Source organism: Pristiophorus japonicus, chromosome 12 (genome assembly GCF_044704955.1).
Source record: "Pristiophorus japonicus isolate sPriJap1 chromosome 12, sPriJap1.hap1, whole genome shotgun sequence".
In the NCBI taxonomy this organism is placed as follows: domain Eukaryota; kingdom Metazoa; phylum Chordata; class Chondrichthyes; family Pristiophoridae; genus Pristiophorus; species Pristiophorus japonicus.
In genome coordinates this window covers 147447094-147473461 of record NC_091988.1, presented here as the reverse complement: position 1 = coordinate 147473461, position 26368 = coordinate 147447094, and the positions used below count along the sequence as shown (strand labels likewise).

Here is a 26368-nt window from a genome sequence, read left to right as displayed (position 1 = left end):
AGGGAAAAGCATTAAAGATGGTGGAGATAGAAAGAGATTTGAGCATTCTAGTACATACATCCTTAAAGGTACATGAGTAATGCTGTGCAGCAATAGCTAGAGCAAATGGGTGTTGGGGTGTATCCATAGGACAATTGAGTACAAGATGCGCCATACTGTTTGTCCTTGTACAAGATCTTAGTCAGGTTGCACTTGGAATACTGTGTCCAGTTTTGGTGTTCTCTCATGATGGGTGATTTTGAGGCTCTGGAAAGGGTGCAGAAGAGGGCCACTAGACTAATTCCAAGTCTAAAGCATCTTAATTATAAAGATAAGCTAAAAGAATTGGAACTCTATACCTTAGAGCAATGCAAGGGGAGATCTGATTGAGGTTTATAAGATAATGAAGGGAATAGATGGCATTCCAGCTAACAGTTTATTTCAATTAAATAGGTTAGGCAGGACCAGGGGTCAAAATTTAAGTTGTCTCGGGCTAGATCTAGGTTAGATGTTAGGAGATGGCTCTTTTCCCAGAGAATAGTAGACCCCTGGAACAAGCTGCCGTTTTGTGTGGTCGATGAAGGAATTCAGCGAGTCTGCAAGTGAAAGCTGGATTTGTTTCTCGCTGCGGTGGAAATCATCTCTTACAGAAGGTAGGTACCGCAGGAAATTCAAGGCCAGAGTGATCTCCTGGACTAGTTTTGATCGCCTAGATGGGTCGGAAAGGAATTTCCCCAGATTCCACCCCTCCTCCCCCCCCAAATTGGCCTTTTTTTTTAATTTGTTTTTTTGCCTCTCCCAGGAGATCACATGGTTTTGGGTGAGGTGGAGTATATATATTGAAATACACAAAGTATTACAGATGGTCTTTACCTGTCCGTCATTGTTCGTATGTTTCTACAGAAGCTGCCTGGCCTACAGTGTTTCTAACATTTTCTGTTTTCCAGCAGAAAAAAACTGCCTTCTCCAGGGGTCTCACATTGCTCCCCCATGGAGTTCAGGCAGAAAGGAAAGGACTTGCATTGATATAGTGCCTTTCTCGACTTCAGGTCATCCCAAAGCACTTTATAAGCATTATACACTTTTGAAGTGTAGTCACTGTTGAAACACAGCAACGAATCCATGCACACCAAGGTCCCACAAACAGGAATGAGAGAATTAATTAAATAAATCTGTAATAAAAAGCTAGCATCAGTAATGCTGACCATGAAACCACCAGATTGTCGTAAAAAACCATCTAGTTCACTAGTGTCCTTCAGGGAAGGAAATCTGTCATCCTTACACGGTCTGATTTGTGTGACTCCAGACCCACAGCAATTTGGTTGCACTTAACTGCCCTCTGCAATGGCCCAGCAAGTCACTCAGTTGTATAAGGCACCACCTTCCCAAGGGCAATTAGGAATGGGCAATAAATGCTGGCCTTGCCAGCGACTCCCACATCCCGTGAATTTAGAACAGTCCTCTAAAGATAGTCACTTTTACAAATCCACACCAACGCTGCAGCTGCAGTGTAAATGCACCCAGAGACGTTTTACCCCAGAAGGGTCATATACATTTCAGGTCTGTAACTCCCGGTTCATGGACAGAAGTAATCGAATCTGCAAGAACTAAATTATAAAGCTGTCAGTCTGGGATTTGATAACATTTTATATACACCTTACCCTGACCATAAACATAATTCAATTAAGCAATACAAATTATACCAAACCACAAATAGAGGGTCTTTAAGTCATCATCTAGAGGACTGAAGTTATGGGTTTTGCTGAGTTAATGTTTTAAATTGGCTGTAAAATCCAGCAGGCCAATCCTACCTCTCGGCACGGGTCCGCTCTCAGACACGCCGCTAGCTCCTGCGCGCCCTGCCGCACCACCCAGCTCTGCATCGCCCCAGCCACACACTGCCCGGCCGGCGTGTGGGCCGGCTCCGAGCCAGGGCTCCCGCTCCCTCCGGCCACCGGCTCCGAGCTCGGGCTCCCACTCCCACTCCCACTCCCACTCCCTCCGGCCGCCGGCTCCGAGCCCGGGCTCCCGCTGGCCGCCGGCTCCGAGCTCCCCCCGGCCGCTCGCTGCACATTCGCCTCCATCTCCTCAGCCATGAAGTGGTTTATCACTGCGCACATTCCCCGCTTCCCGGCCGGTAACCTCGGCGACGGCTCGAGCGCGTCAGCGTTTGCCTGGTGCCAGTCGCTCAGCTGCGCCCTCCCAGCTGGCAGGCGGCGCTGTGGCCCGCCGGGCGCGGGGCGACACCTGGTGGCTGGAGGGCAGAACCGCACGGCGCTGATCCAAGGCGGTCAATGATGCACAAAGCGCCTGTGGAAGCTCCAGCATTTCTGCACCTCCCCCGGATAGAACACAATTGCTGTGGCAGGTCAACGAATGGCGCCCGCTGTTACACTTTCTGTTGCCTGCTTAGTGTAAACGATGCAGGTTGCAGGTTATCTAGGATCTGTGTATCTCCCTAACCAATCAAAGTGAAGGAACATGAAATCAGGAACACAGATAAATAAAGAGGGGGAAAGATATTATTGGCGAGAGAGAAAAATAAAATCATAGAATGGCTACAGCACGGAAGACAGTTATTCGGCCCATCGAGCCTATGCCAGCTCTCTACAAGAGCACTCCCCGCCCTTTCCCGTAGCCCTGAAATTTTCTTTCTTTCTTTCAGGTACTTATTCAATTCCCTTTTGTAAGCAGTGATTGAGTCTGTCTCCACCAGCCTTTCAGGTAGGGCATTCCAGATCCTAAGCAGTCATTACATATTTGCTTTTTCTTAAGTCTCCTTTGGTTCTTTTGCCAATCATCTTAAAACTATGTCCTCTGGTTCCCTACCCTCTGCCAATGGGAACAGTTTCCCTCTATCTACTCTGTCGAGACCACTCATGATTTTGAACACCTCTTACCAAATCTGCTCTAAGGGGAACAATCCCAGCTTCTCCAGTCTATCCACTTAACTAAAGTCCTTCAACCCTGGAATCATTCTCTGCACCCTCTCTAAGACCTTCACATCCTTACTAAAGTGGACACAATACTCCAGTTGAGGCCGGATCAGTGTTTTATACAGGTTCATCATAATCTCCCCGTTTTTGTACTCTATACCTCTATTCATGAAGCCCAGGATCCTGTAAAGCTTTTTTAACTGCTTTCGCAACCTGCCCTGCCACCTTCAACGATTTGTGCTCATATACCGCTAGGTCTCGCTGTTCATTCATCCCCTTTAAAAGATTGTGCCTTTTAGTTTATATTAGAAGTAAAAAAGTAAGATTTTAAAAATCTCCAACAACAAGTAAAACTTGAAGGAACAAGACACCACATTTATAATAGTTAACTTTCAGTGCGAGAGGTTGACTGGCAGTAATTAACACTTATCACACCATTAAGAGGGTACTTAGACTGAAATGGACAAGCCCTATCTTTCTGTGGTGAGTTTACTACAACAACAAAAGTAATTTGTATTTTTATAGCACCTTTAACACAGTAAAGCAGCCCAAGCCACTTCACACAACCACTATCAAATAAAACTTGACACCGACCCACATCGAGATATTAGGGCAGTTGACCAAAAGCTTAGTAAAAGAAGTAGGTTTTTGAGGAGCGTCTTAAAGGAAGAAAGAAAGATAGAGAGGGCCTTGGTAGCTGAAGGCACAGTTGCTAATGGTGGAGTGATTAAAATCAGGATGAAGAAGAGGCCAGAATTGGAGGAGTGAGGCCATGGAGAGATTTGAAATCAAGGATACGAATTTTAAAATTGAGGCATTACTTAACTGGGAGCCAATGCAGGTCAACGAGCATAGTGGTAATGGGTGAATAGAGTCAGGACTTAATAAAATCCAATGTACTGACTTACACGAGACACATGCTGAAGTCAAGGTCACTCAGGACCTACACCTTTTAATTCCAGCTCTCCAGTGCTGCACTTGCCTGAGACCTCCCTTTATATACCACAGTGGGAAAGGTATGGAGTGTCTCCTGCAAGTGCACCCCTAGTGGTAAGGTATGCTTATTGTTACAGGTCATAACCAGTTACAGTCATGTATAGCATGGTAAGATACAGTCATATACAGTAATGTGAGATACATGACATCACCCTCCCCCAAGATCTTTTTGCCTTTATAGATTCAGTCTCTCAGGTGGTCTGCGCTCTCATGTGGAGTGTCTTAGTTGTGGTTCAGTTGTTTGCCTTGGTGCCTGTTTTTCGTTCGGTGTGATTGCTGGTATCTCGCCTGGGCTGTCGTTTCGTTCGGTGTAATTGCTGGTATCTCGCCTGGGCTGTCTGTTGAGACTACCCTTTCCTCAGGTTGTTCCACCTATCTGTCCACCAGATGTGGTGTGAGTTCCACATTGTACTCTGCCTCTGATTCTTCAGTGTTATCAGTGAATCTATTTTTTACTTGTTCTACATACCTCCAGCAGGTTTGGCCATTGTCCATTTGTACAACCAGTAGCCTGTTTCCCTCTTTGTCTGTTACTGTCCCTGCAAGCCATTTAGGACCCCGGCCATAGTTTAGCACAAACACTTTGTCCCCTATCTCATTCCACCTCCCCCTCGAATTTCGGTCATGATACTCAGTTAGCTTTTGACGCTTAGCCTCAACAATTTCATGAATGTCTGGGAGGATTAACAAGAGCCTGGTCTTTAAGGTTCATTTCATCAATAGTTGCGCGGGGGGAACCCCAGTCAATGAATGCGGACGAGATCTGTATGCCAGCAGCAGTCGCAACAGGCGGCTCTGCAGCGTGGGACCTTGGATTCTGAGCATGCCTTGTTTAATTATCTGCACTGCTCGCTCCGCCTGGCCATTGGAGGCCGGCTTGAAAGGTGCCGTCTTAATGTGATTTATACCGTGGTCAACTATAAAATCGTGAAAATCTGCGCTGGTGAAGCACGGACCATTATCACTGACCAATATGTCAGGAATGCCGTGCGTTGCAAACATGGTTCTAAGGCTCTCCACATTGGTGGAGGTGGTGCTCGAGTTTAAAATGGTGCACTCGATCCATTTTGAAAATGCGTCAACGACTACGAAGAACATTTTGCCCATGAATGGACCCGCATAATCTACATGCACCCGCGACCACGGTTTGGTGGGCCAGGGGCAGGGGCTTAGGAGGCATTACTGAGTTGGGCACAAATGGTGCACCGACGGACGCAGAGCTCCAAGTCTGCGTCAATGCCAGGCCACCAGACATGAGATCTGGTTATAGGCTTCATAAGAACGATCCCCTGGTGCTCGCGATGGAGCTCCCGGACAAACGGCCCCCTGCCTCGTAAGGGCATAACTACTCGGCTGCCCCACATCACGCAGTCTGCCTGTAGTGAGAGTTCATGCATGCGCCTATGGACGGATTTGATCTCCTCGGGGCAGGCATCGCGAGCCTCTGCCCAGTCACCGGTTAAAACGCATCTTTTAACTAGAGAGAACGTGGGGTCGCTGGTCATCCAGGCTCTGATTTGGCGAGCCGTCATGGGCGAACCTGTGGATTCAAAGGCATTGATTGCCATGATCATCTCACAGTCCTGTTCGTCGGACCCTTCTGTGGTCGCCAGGGGTAGCCTGCTAAGCGTGTCGGCACAGTTGTCTGTGCCTTATCGTGTAGTCGTAAGCCGCCAGCATGAGTGCCCACAGCTGAATGCGCGCTGAGGCGTTGGCGTTGATTGCCTTGCACTCGGATAGTAGTAACGTGAGGGGTTTGTGGTCGGTTTCTAACGCAAACTTTGCCCCGAAAAGGTATTGGTGCATCTTTTTGACACCGTACATGTACGCAAGCGCCTTCTTCTCAACTATACCGTACCCGCGCTCCGCCCGCGAAAGTGACCTGGAGGCATAAGCAACGGGCTGTAATTTACCCGCATCATTGATGTGCTGTAAAACGCACCTGACCCTGTATGCTGATGCATCACACGTAAGGACTAACTTTTTACCTGGGTCAAAAAAGGCTAAAACACTCTTGGAACATAGAAGGTTGTGTGCCTTATTGAAGGCGCGTTCTTGGGCGTCCCCCTAAAACCAATCGCACCCCTTTCTGAGTAGCACGTGGAGAGGCTCCAGCAGCGGCTCAAGTTCTGCATAAAGTTCCCAAAATAATTGAGTAGCCCGAGAAAGGCGTGCAGTTCCGAGACATTCTGGGGCCTGGGTGCCAGGCAAATCGCTTCAGTTTTGGATTCAGTTGGGCGGATTCCATCAGCGGCAATCCTTCTGCCCAGAAATTCAACCTCAGGCGCGAGAAACAGACACTTGGATTTCTTAACCTTAGGCCTACCCGATCCAATCGACTTAGTACTTCCTCAAGATTGCAGAGATGAGAGTCGGTGTCCCTGCCCGTGATGAGTATGCCATCTTGAAACACAACCATCCCCGGGATGGACTTGAGCAGACTTTCCATGTTGCGCTGGAATATAGCAGCTGCCGACCTGATGCCGAATGGGCATCGATTGTACACAAAAAGGCTTCGATGTGTGTTGATAGTGGTGAGTAGCTTAGACTCTTCGGTCAGTTCTTGCGTCATATACGCAGATGTGAGGTCAAGTTTCGAGAAAAGCTTTCCTCCAGCCAACGTGGCAAATAGGTCCTCCGCTTTGGGCAGCGGGTATTGGTCCTGTAGGGAGACTCCGTTTATGGTAGACTTGTAATCCCCACAGATTCGCACGGATCCATCAGGCTTCATGACGGGGACGATGGGGCTTGCCCAGTCGCTGAATTCCACGGGAGAAATTATGCCTTCCCACAGAAGTCGGTCCAGTTCGTTTTCAATCTTTTCCCTCATCACATAAGGCACGGCTCTAGCCTTGCGATGGACCGGTCTGGCATTCTGTGTGATGTACATTCTAACTTTAGCCCCTTTGATGGTGCCCATACCTGGCTGAAAGAGATGTTCAAAACTGCTTAGAACTGTTGAGCAGGAGGTCCGTTCCTCTGACGACATGGCGTGAACATCATCCCATTTCCAATTAAGTTCTGCTAGCCAACTTCTCCCCAACAGGGCTGGGAGATCCCCGGGGACCACCTACAGGGAAAGTCGGTGCACCATCCCTTTGTGTGTGACTGAGAGCATGGCGCTGCCAAGGACTGGGACGATTTATTTAGTACAGGTCCTTAGTTTGGTGTCGATCTTTGTGAGTTTTGGTCTGTTGCTTTTGTGCGGCCACAGCTGTTCAAATTGTTGAACGCTCATGAGGGATTGACTGGCCCCCGTGTCCAGTTCCATGTTGACGGGTATCCCGTTGAGTAGAACCCTCATCATAATTGGAGGCGTCTTGGTGTAAGAACAGTGGACATTGATCGTGTTAACCCACTGTACCTTGGTGTCCCGTGCACTGTTCCAACCGTCTTCTGGTCCGCTTTCCGACCCTTCCGATTTGTATACCAGCTGAGCTGCTGTTTTTCTGCACATGCAAGCCAGATGCCCTGTATAGTTGCAGTTTCTGCAAACGGCATGCTGAAATTGACACACCCTGGTTGAGTGCCTTCCCCCACATCTCCAACACAGACCGTTTCCATTGTTTCCGAAGGATGAGCTGCGTCTGGCTGATCTCCCTTGAGCTTCTCTCAATCTGTTGTTGATTGCTCGCATTGTGGGTTGATGAGGTGTGATCGGCCGTTCATGTGGCCCTTGATTTTGATGGCTTCTGGCGCCATTGTCTGCTGTTGAAGGCCTGCTCTCCTTCCTTTGTCTGTGTGTGGGGGTAATGGTTTGTTTCACAATGTGAACCCCTTGTTCCGATGCCTCGTTGGTTGTCGTACCCCAAGTATAGATCAGCCTCGTTTCTTCTTCGCCTGCCAAGAACGTCTGTGCAACCAGTGCTGCTGCCTCTAGAATCAAGTTCTTAGTCTCTATAAGCTTTCTGAATAAGCCTGCATGGCCTATTCCTTCAATAAAAAAGTCTCTCAGTACTTCCCTCCTTAGTTCATCGGGGAACTCACATGAACTAGCCAGCCTCCGAAGTTCCGCCACGAAGTCGGGTATATTTTGGCCCACACAGCGTCTGTAGTTGTAGAACCTGTGTCTGGCCATGTGTAGGCTGCTCGCTGGCTTCAGGTGGTCTCTCACCAGTGTGCTCAACTCCTCAAACGACTTGCTTGCTGGTTTCTCGGGTGCCAGCAGGTCTTTCATTAAAGCGTATGTTTTCGAGCCACAGCTGGTCAAGAGATGGGCTCTTCTCTTGTCTGCCTTATTGTCGCCCAGCCAGTCTTTGGTCACAAAATTTTGCTGGAGCCTTTCGATAAAGTCATCCCAATTGTCTCCAGCATTGTATTTCTCATCTGAGCTGTTGGTAGCCATTCTGTGGATTCTGTGATCCCGTAACTCGTCGCCACTGTTAAGTCCTGACTCTAATGTACTGACTTACACGAGACACATGCTGAAGTCAAGGTCACTCAGGACCTGCACCTTTAATTCCAGCTCTCCAGTGCTGCACTTGCCTGAGACCTCCCTTTATATACCTCAGTAGGACAGGTATGGAGTGTCTCCTGCAAGTGCATCCCTGGTAGTAAGGTATGCTTATTGTTACAGGTCATATCCAGTTACAGTCATGTATAGCATGGTAAGATACAGTTGTATACAGTAATGCGAGATACATGACAGACTTGGTGCGAGTTAGGATACAGGCAGCAGTGTTTTGGATAACCTCAAGATTACAGAGGGTGGAAAATGGAAGACCGGCCAGGACTGCTTTGGAATAGTCAAGTCTAGAGGTAACAAAAGCATGGATGAGGGTTTCAGCAGCAGATGAGCAGAGGTGGGGGTGGATCTTCATGCCACACAATGCTGTTGAATGGGGAGCCAGACAGAGAGGTGCAGTTTTCGTGAAGGTGGAGTGATACATCTCGGACAGCAAACTTTGGATTTCTGTGTTCAATTGCACATTTGCCCTCGCCTGAGGTTGCTATGGCATTTGCACATAAATAACAGCGAGCACTATTAGCCTTGCTGTTATTTCGACAGCCATTTTTGGGCTTATGTAATAGGATAGTGCAATACAGTCCGTGTAGCCCATTGCCCGTTCTCTGAAAGGACTGTTTTTAAAAAGTCCTCCACTAGTGGAAGCAGCCTATGCCCTCAGCATTTTGGGGGTCACTTTTGATCAGAAACTGAATTGAACCAACATCATGGCTACAAGAGACCGCAGAGGCTGGGTACTCTGCAACAAGTGGTTCACCTCCTGACTCCTCAGAACCTCTTCACCATCAGAATGGGGGCAGCTACAACATTTTTTTTTAATTTCAAAATATATATTTTATTCATATATGTGATGTCTGTAAGTGCTGTAAGCTTGTAATGCTTGTAGCTCCATAAGGTGGATGTGGACGTATTGTGTACTGCAGCTGCAGAGTTATAATAAACAGACAGGCAGCTTCCGGTAGCTTCCGGACAGAGAGCCTGCCATCTTAAGAGCTGTGTGTGTGTGCTCTGTGAAGATATCACAGTTGGTGGTGAGATGGGACATTTTTCGGATGTTTAAAGCTTAAATTTTGTTGATGAAGGATTTAGCCAGCCGACAGAAGACTTTGGAAGTTTCTGTCTTTGAAAAAAAAGCTACAAAATCCGAGGTAAACTACAGCACACGGTGAGAACAGCTAGAGATTAAAAATGGCAGGTGTAATCGGATATTTGGGTGAATATAGACACGACCAGGAATGTTTTAAAGCATATGTGGATCGGCTAGAAATGTATTTCACTGCAAATAACATAATCGAAGTTCCAGGCAATGCAGTCCAAAACCAGGCTGTGTTGGAACGGAAGAAAGCGATTTTCTTATCCATGGCAGGTCCGACATTGTACGAAACCCTTGTAAATCTGCTTGTGCCTGACGAGCCAAAGGACACAATGCTTAAAGAGATTTTAATGAAGCTGGAGCAGCACTATAACCCCAAACCGTTAGAAATTGCTGAAAGCTATTGTTTCGGGATTCGGCAGACAGCGAGGTCGATGAGCAAGACCGAACAATATTCCCGAGAATTAAATAATGATTATGGTCGTCAGTCAACCGAGGTAAATCACCTGCAGGTTCAAAGTAAAAGACGGCCATGGCCGAAAGTCTCAGAAACTGTAAATTCTAACAGAGCGTCAAAGTCGTGCTATAGGTGCCTGGGACAACACATTGCTAAAAGTTGTCCATACGTGAAGGCAGAGTGTTTCTTCTGCAGAAAGACTGGGCATCTTGCGAAGGCATGCCGACTGAAGGGTAAATCAGCTTTTAAAGCTATGAGTCCAGCATTCAAAGCTATGAGTAGTAATCCAAAGAGTCTGCATGGCTTGGAAGAACAACAGCAGGACGAGGAGATGTTAGAATTACACGTCATCAGGAGCACGAGGTTAACGGACAGCGATTCGGAAAGCATCAAAATCCACATAGATGTTGCGGGATTCAAAATACCAATGGAAATTGACATGGGTGCCTCTGTGAGTGTAGTACTTGGAGTCACTATATCGTGACAAATTGCATGATTTCCAACTGGAGAAATCCAAGATAGAGCTGTGAGGCTACTCGGGAGAGAAAATTCCTGTAGTAGGCTGTATCACCGTACCGGTGAAATATAAAGATCAATTTCAGAACTTGCCTCTAATAATAGTGAAAGGAGACAAGACTGCTTTACTAGGAAGAAATTGGTTAAGCTCACTGAAGCTGGATTGGAGTAAGATCTTCTCTGTGGAAGCGAGATTTTCATCAACGGATGAGGTTATCAAACAGTATCCGAAGGTGTTCTGCGAAACGGGCAGTCCGATCCAAGGCTTCAAGGCGAGTGTCAGGGTACAGAAGGATGCTAGATCGGTTTACTACAAGCCACGTTCCGTACCATATGCACTCAAAGAGAAAGTTGAGCAAGAACTCAAAAGACTAGAGACTGAGAACATTATTTGTAAAATAGATCGATGTAATTGGGCAACACTCATTGTTGTTGTACCTAAGTCTGATGGTAAAGTAAGATTGTGTGGTGATATTATAAGGTAACCATAAACCAGGTTCTAGAGGGTAATGTCCCAAATACATTGCCAAATATAGAAGATTTGTTCACAACACTAACAGGTGATCAGATCTTCTCAAAACTGGATCTTACGAATGCCTACTTACAGCTTGAACTAGATGAGGAGTCCAAGTCATGTTTGATTATTAACACTCATCTAGGCCTATATCAATTTAATAGGCTACCGTTTGGAGTGTCTTTCACCTCTGCCATATTCCAAGGGGTGATGAACCAATTTTGCAAGGTACTGAAGGGGTAGTATGTTATTTGGATGACATACTAATTTCAGCACCAAATAGGCAAATTCATAAGATATTGAATGAAGTCCTCAAATGGCTAGAGAAGCACAGAGTACGAGTGTCTGCTCGTAAGTGTGAGTTATTTAAAAACTCAGTGGAGTACTTAGGGTACAGAGTAGACAAAGATGGTTTACATCCGACCAAGGAAAAATTGGATGCAATTTGAAATGCACCCACTCCCAGGAATGTCACTGAACTTCGTTCATTCTTGGGTCTTTTGAACTATTATGGGAAGTTCCTACCAAATTTGGCTACAGTATTACATCCACGGAATTAACTTTTGAAAAAACAGGTCCAGTGGGAATGGTCAAAAGAATGCAAAACAGCATTCAAGGAATGTAAAAACAAATTGGTAGAGAGCACCATGTTAGTTCACTATGACATATCTAAGGAGATTAAACTAGCATGTGATGCCTCTCCGTATGGAGTTGGGGCAATAATCTCTCATGTATTAAGTAGTGGGGAGGAGAGACCAATTGCTTTTGCTTCACGCACTCTCAGTGCCAGTGAGAGAAATTATGCGCAAATTGAAAGGGAAGCTTTGGCATAAATTTTTGGGATCAAGAAGTTTCACAAATACTTGTATGGTCGTAAATTTACCATCGTTACAGACCATAAGCCCCTAACAGCAATCCTCCATCCAAAGTCCCCAGTTCCAACATTAGCTGCAGCCCGAATGGGCTTTAATTTTGTCAGCATATACATATTATATTGAATACAGACGATCAGCTGAGCACAGTAATGCTGTTGCATTGTCTAGATTGCCTTCCCCATCACAGGGTACACCCGATAGGGAAGAAGTGTTTTATTTTTCATACATTGATGAACTGCCAGTCACAGCTGGGGAGATTGGTAGAGCAACCAAATGTGACCCCGTGATGTCAAAGGTGTATGAGTATATTGCAACTGGATGGCCAAACCAGGTAACAGACAAAGATACACATCCATTCTTCATTCGTAGGAATGAATTATCAGTAGATAAAGATTGTATCATGTGGGGTGCAAGAGTGGTTATACCAAAGAAATTAAGGTCCAAATTATTAGGAGACCTCCATGACCAGCACCTGGGAATGTGCTTGACCAAGAGTTTTGCATGCAGTTATTTATGGTGGCCAGGTCTAGATAAAGATATAGAGTACATTGTGAGTCAGTGTACAACATGTCAATCAGTAAGCAAACAACCACTACCAGTACCATTACAGCCATGGAAAAGGCTACATATTGATTTTGCTGAGTTAAATGGACAACAATTGTTCATTGTAATTGATAGCCATTCAAAGTGGGTTGAGGTGTTTCCAATGTGGAAAATAACAACAAGTAAAACATTGGACATTTTACGAAAATTATTTTCTGCATTTAGCCTCCCTGAAGAAATTGTTTTGGATAATGGACCACAATTTTGTTCAGAAGAATTTCCACAATTTACGAGCAAAAATGGTGTGAAACACACCAAGGTTCCACCATACCACCCTGCTTCGAATGGTGCAGCAGAGCGCACTGTACAAATTGTCAAACGTGCCCTCATAAAACAAATGTTAGATCCAAATCCAAGAAAATGACAGTTGTCATTGGATCACAAATTGGCTAATTCTTTGATTACATATCGAAATACTCCTCATACAACAACTGGTAGAATGCCAGCGGTGTTGTTTCTCAAACGACAGCCATGAACCAGATTCTCATTGTTACAGCCAAATTTGGCACAGTCTGTAGAAGAGACACAAATTAGACAGAAAGAGAATCATGATAAAGGGAGACTAAAAGAGAGAAGAGTGAAATTAAACCAGAAGGTGAGAGTGAAGAACCATCACCATAAATGGTTAAAAGTGGTTACCCGGAAGAGTGGTGAAGATATGTGGTCCTCGCACATATTTGGTAAAGATGTTTGATAATGGACAGGTTAGGTTTGTCCATATTGATCATATTTTACCTACAGACATGGAAGGAGTTGAAGGTGGGAATGATTCAATTATTTCTGACTCATCAGATAGTTTTGATATACCAATAGCAAATCCTAAATCCAATGTACTGGAAACAAATCCAGGAGAGAATCAGAATGAAAGTCTGAGTCCAAGTCAGGGAAACAAAGAGCCTGAAGTTAGAGGGAGTGCAAATGAAAATCAAGGAAATTCCATGGAGGAAAACGTTCCTCAGGATGAGCCTCAAATGAATGTGAAATCAACACCATGTTTGGAAGGTTCTGTTCGAAAGCGAAGGTATCCTCTTCGAAACAGAAAACAAGTGGTAAAGTTACATTTGTAAATATGTATAAAAATGAAGTTATTTATGATGTTTGTTATGATGCTTTTTCATTAAGGAGGGAGTAGTGTGATGTCTGTAAATGCTGTAAGCTTGTAATGCTTGTAGCTCCATACTGTGGATGTGGACATATTGTGTACTGCAGCTGCAGAGTTATAATAAACAGACAGTTAGCTTCCGGACAGAGAGCCTGCCATCTTAAGAGCTGTGTGCGTGTGCTCTGTGAAGATATCACAATATAAAAATTTGCACGATGCATTGGAAGGCAGTTCAGTACATTTGGATGCGGTCAGCAATTCCATACAATACATTTGGATGCTGACGGCAGTTCCGTTCAATACATTTGCTTGCTTTACATTTCAGGGTACAATTCAGTACAATCCAGGATACATTGTAATACAGTCATCAAATTACATTACATGTGGCACTATACAATACACGGAACGGGTGAGGGTACAGTTACATTTCTTTACAACATACATTACTAAACAGTTGCTGAACTTGCATTATACATGGCACTGCATAAGTGTTTTCAGATCATGGTGCTCTATGTATACAAAGGTTTACAAGGACAACCTGAGGGGAGTTTTATACTGATTCCAGCCCCTGGGTTTATCGTGGCGGAGGGCTTAAAACTGTGGCTCTTCCCCACCGTGCCTTAGCGGCGACTGCACCAATTTTTAGTGCGTCCCTCAGCACGTACTCCTGGATCTTGGATTGCGCCAGTCTGCAACACACAGACGTGGACATCTCCTTGCTCTGGAAGACCAGCAAATTTCGGCAAGACTAAAGTGCGTCTTTCACCGAGTTGATGGCCCTCCAACAGTAGATGATGTCTGTCTCGGCATGTGTCCCTGGGAACAGTCCGTAGAGCACAGAGACCTGTGTTACGGAGCTGCTTGGGATGAACCTCGACAGCAACCACTGCATCTCCTTCCAGACCTGCCTTGCAAAGGGGCAATCCCAAAGGAGATGGATGACAGTCTCGTCCGCATCACAGCCAACTTGGGGGCAGAGTGCCGTGTCTCTGAAACTCCGGCTGTGCATGAAGGATCTGACGGATAGGGCCCTTCTCATCGCCAACCAAGCTACGTCTTGGTGCTTGTGTGAAAGCTCTGGCGATGAGACATTCTGCCAAACGAGTTCAACAGTCTGCTCGGGGAACCGTCCGACAGGATCCATCATCTCCTTCTTTTGTAGGGCGTCCAGGACCACTGCTTTATGGCCTTGTGGTCAAAAGTGTTTTTCTTGAAAAACTTTTCCACGAAGGACAGGTGCTGAGGCATGGTCCAACTGGTTGGAGCATTCCGCGGCAGCCTGGCCAGACCCATCCTTCGCAACACCAGGGACAGATAGAATCTCAGCACATACTGACACTTGGTGTTTGCGTACGAAGGGTCTATGCACAGTTTGATGCAGCCACACACAAAGGTGGCCATCAGGATGAGGGCCACATTCGGAATATCCTTTCCCCTCTTGTCCAGAGATTTGTACATCGTGTCTCTGCGGACACGGTCCATTTTCGATCTCCAGACTAAGTGGAAGACGGCTTGAGTGACTACCACAGCACAGGAGCGGGGTATGGGTCAGACCTGCGCCACGTACAACACCAAGAGCACCTCACTCCTGATGACCAGGTTCTTTCCTGCAATGGAGAGGGAGCGCAGCTTCCACCATCCCAGTTTATGTTTCGCTTTAGCGATACGCTCCTTCCCGTTTTTGACGCACGCCTCGTCCGCTCCGAACCATATTCCCAAAACCTTCAGGTAATCTGACTTCACGGTGAAGGGAATAAAGGATCAGTCGGACCAGCTTCCAAAGAACATGGCCTCACTTTTGCTGCGATTTACCTTCGCTCCCGAGGCCAGTTCAAACTGGTCACAGATTGTGAGCAATCTGCGGACCGACTGCGGATCAGAGCAAAAGACGGTGACATCGTCCATGTACAGGGAGATCTTGACCTGAGCGCCTCTGCTGCCTGGGATTGTCATCCCCCTAATGCCCGCATCCTTCCTGATGGACTCGGCAAAGGGCTCGATATAGCACACAAACAAGACAGAGAGGGGACAGCTTTGTCTGACTCCAGACCTGATCGGAAAGCTTTCAGTTTCCCACCCGTTGATTAGAACTGTGCTATTGATGTCTGTGTAGAGCAGTTGGATCCAATTGCGGATACCCTCCCCAAACCCCATCTTGGAGAGCACGTCCATCAGGTACGTGTGCGATATCCTGTCAAAGGCCTTCTCCTGGTCCAAGCTGATTAAACAGGTGTCCACCCTCCTGTCCCACACATAGGCAATCGTATCCCTGAGTAGCGCGAGGCTATCAGAAATCTTCCTGCCGGGGACAGCGTAGGTCTGGTCCGGGTGGATCACCAGCTCCAGAGCAGACTTGACCCTGTTTGCGATGACCTTCGACAGGATCTTGTAGTCCACATTGAGCAACGAAATGGGCTGCCAGTTTTTGATTTCCTCCCTTTCCCCCTTCTGCTTGTAGATGAGGGTGATGATGCCTTTCCTCATTGATTCTGACAAACTGCCGGCCAGAAGCATACCTCTGTACACTTCCAGCAGGTCTGGGCCCAACCAGTCTCACAGAGCCGAATACAACTCAACCGGTAAGCCGTCGCTTCCGGGAGTTTTACTCGGCGCGAGGGACCCGACGGCTTTTGTCATTTCGTCCAGAGTTAGCGGGTGGTTCAGACTCTCCTGCTCGCTGTCGTCGAAGACCTCTGAGATAGACGACAGGAAAGACAGGGAGGCCGCGCGGTCTGTGGGCTTGACGTCATACAGCCCGGCATAGAAGGATTTGCTGATCCTCAGCATGTCGGGCTGTGAAGACGTCACAGAACCATCTTCTTCCTTTAAGCTGCTGATCACAGAGCTCCCCTTGTGCACCTTTTGGAAGAAGAAATGCAAACACGTCTCATCCTGCTCGATGGAGCGGACTCTGGAGTGGAAAATGATTTTGGAGGACTCTGAGGCAAAGAGCGAGGCTTGCTGGCCCTTCACCTCTTGGAGTTCCTCCGCGACATCAGCCCCCATCGACTGCAACAGGAGCAGGTTTTGCGTACTCTTCTGGAGTTGGGACAATTCCCTCTGTCTCCCTCTCGCCTCCTGAACACCTTTGAGGATGAAGAACCTCTTGATGTTTGTCTTGATTGTTTCCCACCAGTGCATCGGGGAATCACAGAGGGGTTTTACGGTTCTCCAACCTTTGTAATCCCTCTTGAGTTCTTCAACGTTTTCCGGGGTCAACAGTTTCACGTTGAGCTTTCATATCCCCCTGCCAACTTTCTGTCTTCCTGTGGGAGGCAGTCGGCCAGGAGGAGGTAGAGGTCAGAGAAGAACATCGGCGTGACGAAGGTGGATCTGACCTTGAGCATGTGGGACACAAACAGGAAGTCTATTCTGGTCTCGACCAGGTGAATCTGCGTGGTGTTCCATCTGCAGGGTTGTTGAAGACGTCACACAGCTTGGCATCTTTTACCACGGCCATCAGGAGTTTGGATGTGGTGTCCAGTTTGCTGTCGGCTCTGTTGAATGATGCGGTTGAAATCACCACCCAGAACGACCGGTCTGGGTATCGCCAGCAGCAATGGGAGCTGCTGGAGGAGGGCCAGCGCTTGCTTCTGAAAGGCGAGGCATACACGTTAATTAGCCTTTGAGGAACATTTTTTATACAATACATCTGCTACGAGAAGGCGGCCGCCCGCCACCTCCTTAACTTTTGTGATGGTGAAGTGGCCTCCCCGCAGCAGAATGCCCAGGCCGGAGGAACGGCAATCGTTGCCTCCTGACCAGACGGACCACCATTGCGACCACTGCCGGTAACTGCTGAAGTGCGGCATGCCGCACTCCTGCAAGAACAACAGGTCTGCCTTGACCTTGGCGAGGTACCCCAAGGTGGAAACTCATCGCGTAGTTGACTTAATGCCAAGCACGTTAATGGGTGCAATCTTTAAATCAATTTTTAAATTGGTGATTACAATCCAAACATTACATTTCGAACACGCAGTCCTTTGGCTCTGTGGCCTGTTCCAGTATACATAGGTTAACTTTAAACCTTTCTGCTGCACCTTGGCTGAGATATGGGTTGTCCTCTGCCTTTGGGATGGTTCGACCAGGGGACGCCAGCAGTGTGCATGGGGGGTCCTCCATGTCACCTGGGCTGTCCTCGCCTGGTGTTGGTTGTTGCTTGTGTGCATCCCCTGTGGTGTCGTCGCTCACAGCGTTCTGGAGCTGGGGTGCATCTGTCGCTTTGTCGCTCCCGGAAATCCGGAGTGAGGGTGCATCGGTTGCTTCTTCGCTCCTGGAAATCTGGAGCTGGGTTTTATCCGTTGCTTCGTTACTCCCAGAAATCCGGAGCTGGGGTGCATCGGTGACATCACTGCTCCCGGGGTCCCGGAGCTGGACTGCGCTGGTCGCATTGGCGTTTGGCCTCTTCTGCTGGTGGTGGTGGGGGCTTTTGCCTCGCCCTTCATCATCGGATGAGCTGCAGCCACTGCTGTCCGTCGTGGAGGGTAGCCGTATTTTGCCTCTCATTTCTGCAGGAGGCCTCTTTTCCCTTGACTTGCGGGCCTTCTTCTTCTTCTTGACGAGCTGCCATTCCTGTTTTCCTTCTGCTTCCGCTCTCTCCTCTTCCATGGACTCGGTGTCTCGGGGGGGGGGAGTTTCACTGCTGGGTGTTAGTGTCTGGCGGCTTGCCGTGGCAGACTTTCTTTCCTCCTCTCGGTCAGTGTCGACTAGGGCGGTGGTTTGTTTGCACGGTGTCTTGGAGGGGAGGGAGGTGTCGGTCTCCTCTGGGGCATTGCACTCCTCAGCTTTCTCCTCACATGTCACCATGTTCTTTGCCACCTGCGCAGAGCTGAAATTCCGCTTGGGGCAAGCCTTGTACAGATGTCAGCCTGACCACAAAGGTTGCAGCACTTGCTCTCTTTATAGTCCTTTGTCTGGTGTCCTTCCTTCTTGCAGTTGCAGTAAATGATTGCTTTGCAGCTTGCCGCCACATGGCCTGCTTTCCCGCAGGTTCGGCACACATTGGGTTGTCTGGCGTACACCATGTAGCCCCGACTTCCTCCGATGGCGAAGCTGGAGGGGGGGTGCAGGATGGTTCCGCTGGGGTCCACTTTCATGGTGACCTGGATCTGGTGCTTGCTGGTCCAAATCCCATGGAAATCCTTCAGGTCAATGCTGTTTCCTGCCCCATCGACATACCTGGCGAGGAATGTCAGCACATCACTGACCGGGATGTGGGGGTTGTACATGTGCACTGTGATAGTGTGCTTCCTCTGCGATGGGAGGGTGAACAGTGGTTCCCAAGTCAGCATTGACCGCAGTGGTTCACTCGCCTCCTTCAATCCCTTCAGGAATTTCAGGCATTGGGTGACTTTTCTGAAGGTTACGTCAAAGTAACCTCTCTTCGGGATGTCCTGCAAGGCGAAGGCATCGGCGACTTTTATGCCACAGATTTCAAGCAGGATTTTCTTCACGAAGAGGTCCCGGTTGATCGTTGTCTGTCCTTCCACTTTCTTTACCGTCACTCGGATGGTGTTTTGGACGCCCTGGTTCGCCGCTCGGTTGGCCGCCATCCGGGTTGCAGATTCCTCCTTTGGGCTTGTGTTTTGGCTGAAGCCTTCAATCTTTCATGGTGCCAGTCTGGCACCTTGCCGGACCTCCTGGTCCACCCATTGGTCAGTCGACATGCAGATTTCTTCTTCTCTCCAATTGGTGCTTGTCCCGAGCCAAAAGGCCAGACACAGCCAAATTGGAAAGACGAGTTTCTGCAATCAGCTGCAACATTACTGACGATGCTCAACACCACAGAGGGCAGAGCAGTTTGCTTGATCTGTGCCCTGCCACTGGACTCAATATCCACCCCACTACCAGAGCATTATTGCTGCAGTATGAGTATACAGAATGCACTGCAGCAACTCACCAAGGTTACTTAACATCTGTTTGCTTTGCAACCTCTACCAGCAAGAAAGACAAGACCAACAACATCATGAGAAGACTCCAAGTCACACACCACCCTGACTTGAACAGATATTCCTTAATCGTTGCTGGGTCAAAATCTTGGCATTCCCTGCTGAATGCCACTGTGGCCCCCACCCCCCTCCCCCCAAGGACTGCAGTGCTTCAAAGAGAAAGCCCACCACCTTGGAGAAACTAGGGATAAGCAATGTGTGTGGTATTGCCAGTGTTGCCCACATCCCAAAAACAAATTATAGTGGAAGAGGAGCAGGGAAAATAAGACAAAGAGGCCTACTGTCAGATCACTGCTGCAAGTTGGCACTGAAAATGTTGTTCTTCTCTCCTCACCCCAGAGGGATCTCAGCCACAGAACACACTTAAATGCCGGGGGTGGGTTAAAGGAGAGAGAGAGAGAATGGTGGAGGAAAAGAATACAGTAGTTAAGGAAAGCAGCTGATTTTCCTGCCTTCTCATTGTATCAAACCTCGGTAAGATCAGTACAGAGGTGGCAGTACTTGCCGGACTAGTGGTGGGAAATCCACTGATGGAGAGCAGAGGGTGATAGTGACCACCTCTCCCGTAACTACAACAGACCACAGCTTGTTCAGATCCTTAAGTAAAAATAGCTGCAAAGCTCTTTAAGGATCTTCTCACTCGTGGCTGTTTCACCTTCTGGCACTGCAGCAGGTGCCTTGCAACAGCATTACTGCATTTTTCTACCTGGTAATGGCAGATTGTCTCGATGTTACTCATTTCTGAGCAAATAAAGTGGCATCAGGCATGATCCCAATGCCACTAAGACAAACTACTAACAAGTGCCCCTCTCAAAGAGGGCACCACTAATACAAGTAGCCCAGCCAAACTAAAACTACTAGCAGGGAGTTAAATTAGGTTTTGGTTTTCATTATTGATAATACATGTGTCCATTGGTGTGCCTCAATCACGGAAAGCTTCAAGTGAACTGGCGGACAGAGTCATTCCATTCCAAGGTTTCCAAGGTGACCCCGGGCAAGTACGAGGTATTGGAACAATGGCAAACAGTCAGAGCAAACCCTGCACCCCACCCCCCACCCCCCCCCCCCCAGCACACACACACATACACACACACACCACGTACACACGTACATACATAATACATACACCTCGCTCTATCCTGGGAATCTGGACCTGTGCATGGGACTCCCTCCATGTGACAGAGATTCTACTGGGAGTCTGCCCTTCATTTACAATTAGGTTCAACATTTGCAAGGTGGGCTAGGTTCACATAAGGATTAGAACATCAGGCAAAGGTCCCATCCGAACTCATCCCCAGCAGAAAAAACACCTTCGGAGGAAAATACAGCCTAGACTGTTAAAAAAAAAACACCTAACCTCACCCTTTGTTCTTTTGGTGATTATCTTACATTAATGCCCTCACTCTGCTAACCAACAAACAGTGGAAATATTTTTTTTTAAATTTACCTTAATTTTGAGCACCATACTCCGATCGTTTAACTTTCTCGTTCGAATGAAAAGAGCCATGGTTTCTCTAGTTTCTCCTTATAACTAAAGTTTTTCATCCCTGGTATCATTTTAGTAAATCTCTTCTGTAACTTCTGCATTGTCTTGACATCCTTTCTGAAAGAGGGTGCCAAAACCAGACACAACATTCTAACTATGCACTGACCAATGAGTTGTTTGAGGATGTAAGGAACAGGGTGGATAAAAGGGAACAAGTGGATGTGGTGTATTTGGACTTCCAGAAGGCATTTGACAAGGTGCCACATAAAAGATTACTACATAAGATAAAAGTTCACGGGGTTGGGGGGAATATATTAGCATGGATAGAAGATTGGCTAACTAACAGAGAACAGAGAGTTGGGATAAATGGTTCATTCTCTGGTTGGCAACCAGTGACTAGAGGGGTGCTGCAGGGATCAGTGCTGGGACCCCAACTATTTACAATCTATATTAACAGCTTGGAAAAAGGGACGGAGTGTAACATAGCCAAGTTTCCTGATGATACAAAGATGGGAGGAAAAGCAATGCCTGAGGAGGACACAAAAAAATCTGCAAAAGGACATAAACGGGCTAAATGAGTGGGCAAAAATTTGTCAGATGGAGTATAATGTCGGAAAGGGTGAGGTCATTATTTTGGCAGAAAAAAAAATCAAAGAGCAAGTTATTATTTAAATGGAGAAAGATTGCAAAGTGTCGCAGTACAGCGGGACCTGGGGGTTTTTGTGCATGAAACACAAAGGATAGTATGCAGGTACAGAAAGTGATCAGGAAGGCCAATGGTATCTTGGCCTTTATTGCAAAGGGGATGGAGTATAGTCTTGCTACAGCTATATAAGGTATTGGTGAGGCCACACCTGGAATAATGCGTACAGTTTTGGTGTCCATACTTACGAAAGGATATGCTTGCTTTGGAGGCAGTTCAGAGAAGGTTCACTAGGTTGATTCCGGGGATGAGGGGGTTGACTTATGAGGAAAGGTTGAGTAAGTTGGGCCTCTACTCACTGGAATTCAGAAGAATGAGAGGTGATCTTATCGAAACGTAGAAGATTATGAGGGGGCTTGATAAAGTGGATGCAGAGAAGATGTTTCCACTGATCAGAAGTCAGAATCAGGTGAATTTATAATGGGGAACAAAGAAATGGCAGACCAATTGAACAATACTTTGGTTCTGTCTTCACGAAGGAAGACACAAATAACCTTTCGGAAATACTAGGGGACCAAGGATCTAGTGAGAAGGAGGAACTGAAGGAAATCCTTATTGGGCAGGAAATTGTGTTAGGTAAATTGATGGGATTGAAGGTCGATAAATCCCCAGGGCCTGATAGTCTGCATCCCAGAGTATTTAAGGAAATGGTCCTAGAAATAGTGGATGCATTGGTGATCATTTTCCAACAGTCTATCGACTCTGGATCAGTTCCTATGGACTGGAGGGTAGCTAAAGTAACACCACTTTTTAAAAAAGGAGGAAGAGAGAAAATGGGAAATTATAGACTGGTTAGCCTGACATCAGTAGTGGGGAAAATGATGGAATCAATTATTAAAGATGAAATAGCAGCGCATTTGGAAAGCAGTGACAGGATCGGTCCAAGTCAGCATGGATTTAACAAATCTTCTAGAATTTTTTGAGGATGTAACTAGTAGAGTGGACAAGGGAGGACCAGTGGATGTGGTGTATTTGGACTTTCAGAAGGCTTTTGACAAGGTCCCACACAAGAGATTGGTGCGCAAAATTAAAGTACATGGTATTGGGGGTAATGAATTGACGTGGATAGAGAACTGGTTGGCAGACAGGAAGCAGAAAGTCGGCATAAATGGGTCCTTTTCAGAATGGCAGGCAGTGACTAGTGGGGTGCCGCAGGGCTCAGTGCTGGGACCCCAACTATTTACAATATACACCAATGATTTAGATGAAGGAATTGAGTGTAACATCTCCAAGTTTGCAGATGAAACTAAGCTGGGTGGCGGTGTGAGCTGTGAGGAGGATGCTAAGAGGCTGCAGGGTGACTAGGACAGGTTAGGTGAATGGGTAAATGCATGCCAGATGCAGTATAATGTGGATAAATGTGAGGTTATCCACTTTGGTGGCAAAAACACAAAGGCAGAATATTATCTGAATGGTGGCAGATTAGGAAAAGAGGAGGTGCAATGAGTCCTGGGTGTCATGGTACATCGGTCATTGAAAGTTGGCATGCAGGTACAGCAGGCGGTGAAGGCAAATGGCACGTTGGCCTTCATAGCTAGGGGCTTTGAGTATAGGAGCAGGGAGGTCTTACTGCAGTTGTACAGGGCCTTGGTGAGGCCTCACCTGGAATATTGTGTTCAGTTTTGGTCTCCTAATCTGAGGAAGGACGTTCTTGCTATTGAGGGAGTGCAGCAGAATACCAAAGGACAGAAAACGCTAGTGGGAGTTGTGTACAGACCACCAAACATTGGTAGTGAGGTTGGGGATAGCATCAAACAAGAAATTAGGGATGCGTGCAATAAAGGTACAGCAGTTATCATGGGCAACTTTAATCTACATATAGATTGGGCTAACCAAACTGGTAGCAATATGGTGGAGGAGGATTTCCTGGAATGTATTAGGGGTGGTTTTCTAAACCAATATGTCGAGGAACCAACTAGAGGGCTGGCCATCCTAGACTGGGTGATGTGCAATGAGAAAGGACTAATTAACAATCTTGTTGTGCGAGGCCCCTTGGGGAAGAGTGACCATAATATGATAGAATTCTTTATTAAAATGGAGAGTGACACAGTTAATTCAGAGACTAGGGTCCTGAACTTAAGGAAAGGTAACTTCGATGGTATGAGACGTGAATTGGCTAAAATAGACTGGCAAATGGTGGATAAGCAATGGCAAATATTTAAAGATCACATGGCTGAACTTCAACAATTGTACATCCCTGTCTGGAGTAAAAATAAAATGGGGAAGGTGGCTCAACCATGGCTAACAAGGGAAATTAAGGATAGTATTAAATCCAAGGAAGAGGCATATAAATTGGCCAGAAAAAGCAGCAAACCTGAGGACTGTGAGAAATTTAGTATTCAGCAGAGGAGGACAAAGGGTTTAATTAGGAGGGAGAAACAGAGTATAAGAGGAAGCTTGCCGGGAACATAAAAACTGACTGCGAAAACTTTTATAGATATGTGAAGAGAAAAAGACAAATGTAGGTCCCTTGCACTCAGAATCAGGTAAATTTATAATGGGGAACAAAGAAATGACAGACCAGTTGAACAAATACTTTGGAAGGAAGACACAAATAACCTTCTGGAAATACTAGGGGACCGAGGATCTAGTGAGAAGGAGGAACTGAAGGAAATCCTTATTGGGCAGGAAATTGTGTTAGGTAAATTGATGGGATTGAAGGCCGATAAATCCCCAAGGCCTGATAGTCTGCATCCCAGAGTATTTAAGGAAGTGGCCCTAGAAATAGTGGATGCATTGGTGATCATTTTCCAACAGTCTATCGACTCTGGATCAGTTCCTATGGACTGGATGGTAGCTAAAGTAACACCACTTTTTAAAAAAGGAGGAAGAGAGAAAATGGGGAATTATAGACTGGTTAGCCTGACATCAGTAGTGGGGAAAATGTTGGAATCAATTATTAAAGATGAAATAGCAGCGCATTTGGAAAGCAATGACAGGATCGGTCCAAGTCAGTATGGATTTATGAAAGGAAAATCATGCTTGACAAATCTTCTGGAATTTTTAAAGTATGTAACTAGTAGAGTGGACAAGGGAGAACCAGTGGATGTGATGTATTTGGACTTTCAAAAGGCTTTTAACAAGGTTCAACATAAGAGATTGGTGTGCAAAATTAAAGCACATGGTATTGGGGGTAATGTACTGACGTGGATAGAGAACTGGTTGGCAGACAGGAAGCAGAGAGTCAGGATAAATAGGTCCTTTTCAGAATGGCAGGCAGTGACTAGTGGGGTGCCGCAGGGCTCAGTGCTGGGACCCCAGCTCTTTACAATATATATTAATGATTTAGATGAAGGAATTGAGTGTAATATCGCTAAGAGGCTGCAGGGTGACTTGGGCAGGTTAGGTGAGTGGGCAAATGCATGGCAGATGCAGTATAATGTGGATAAATGTGAGGTTATCCATTTTGGGGGCAAAAACACAAAGGGAGAATATTATCTCAATGGCGGCAGGTTAGGTAAAGGGAAGGTGCAACGAGACCTGGGTTTTATGGTACATCAGTCATTGAAAGTTGGCATGTAGGTACAGCAGGCGGTGAAGAAGGCAAATGGTATGTTGGCCTTCAGTGCTAGGGGATTTGAGTATGAGAGTAGGGAGGTCTTACTGCAGTTGTACAGGGCCTTGGTGAGGCCTCACCTGGAATATTCTGTTCAGTTTTGGTCTCCTAATCTGAGGAAGGACGTTCTTGCTATTGAGGCAGCGAAGGGTCACCAGACTGATTCCCGGGATGGCAGGGCTGACATATGAGGAGAGACTGGATCAACTGGACCTGTATTCACTGGAGTTTAGAGGGGATCTCATAGAAACATATAAAATTCTGACGGGACTGGACAGGTTAGATGCAGGAAGAATGTTCCCGATATTGTGGAAGTCTAGAACCAGAGTACACAGTCTAAGGATAAGGGGTAAGCCATTTAGGACCGAGATGAGGAGAAACATCTTCACTGAGAGAGTTGTTAACCTGTGGAATTCCCTAACGCAGAGAGTTGTTGATGCCAGTTCGTTGGATATATTCAAGAGGGAGTTATATATGGCCCTTACGGCTAAAGGGATCAAGGGGTATGGAGAGAAAGCAGGAAAGGGGTACTGAGGTGAATGATCAGCCATGATCTTATTGAATGGTGGTGCAGGCTCGAAGGGCCAAATGGCCTATTCCTGCACCTATTTTCTATGTTTCTATGTTTCTGATGGGGGAGACTAGAACGAGAGGGCATGATCTTAGAATAAGGGGCCGCCCATTTAAAACAGAGATGAGAAGAAATTTCTTCTCTCAGAGGGTTGTAAATCTGTGGAATTTGCTGCCTCAGATTGCTGTGGAAGCTGGGACATTGAATAAATTTAAGACAGAAATAGACAGTTTCTTAAACGATAAGGGGATAAGGGGTTATGGGGAGCGAGCAGGGAAGTGGAGCTGAGTCCATGATCAGATCAGCCATGATCTTATTAAATGGCAGAGCAGGCTCGAGGGGCCGTATGGCCTACTCCTGTTCCTATTTCTTATGTTCTTATGTTCTTATTGTGTAGTTTTGGCATTACCTCTTTGCTTTTGTACTCCATACTGCTGCTTAAAAAAATCCAGGATTTTAATTTTTTTTAAACTGTTTTATCAGCTTGTCCCTCCCTTTTAAAGATTGTATCAGAATTGCCAAGTCTCTGTGCTTTTCTACTCCTTTCCTGTTTGCTCGTGCTTTATTT

The 26368-nt window shown here is 46.6% G+C and overlaps 1 protein-coding gene across 1 annotated transcript in view; it reads right to left on the bottom strand.

The window, feature by feature from the left end:
• LOC139277009 (biogenesis of lysosome-related organelles complex 1 subunit 4-like) overlaps nt 1–2192 on the bottom strand; it is a 35356-nt gene extending 33164 nt beyond the window's left edge. Inside the window, exon 1 of the mRNA XM_070895011.1 lies at nt 1791–2192. Within this exon, the coding sequence (XP_070751112.1) occupies nt 1791–2099 (309 nt within the window). The 5' untranslated portion in view covers nt 2100–2192. The remainder of the gene's footprint in view (nt 1–1790) is intronic.
• Nucleotides 2193–26368: the final 24176 nt, after the last annotated feature.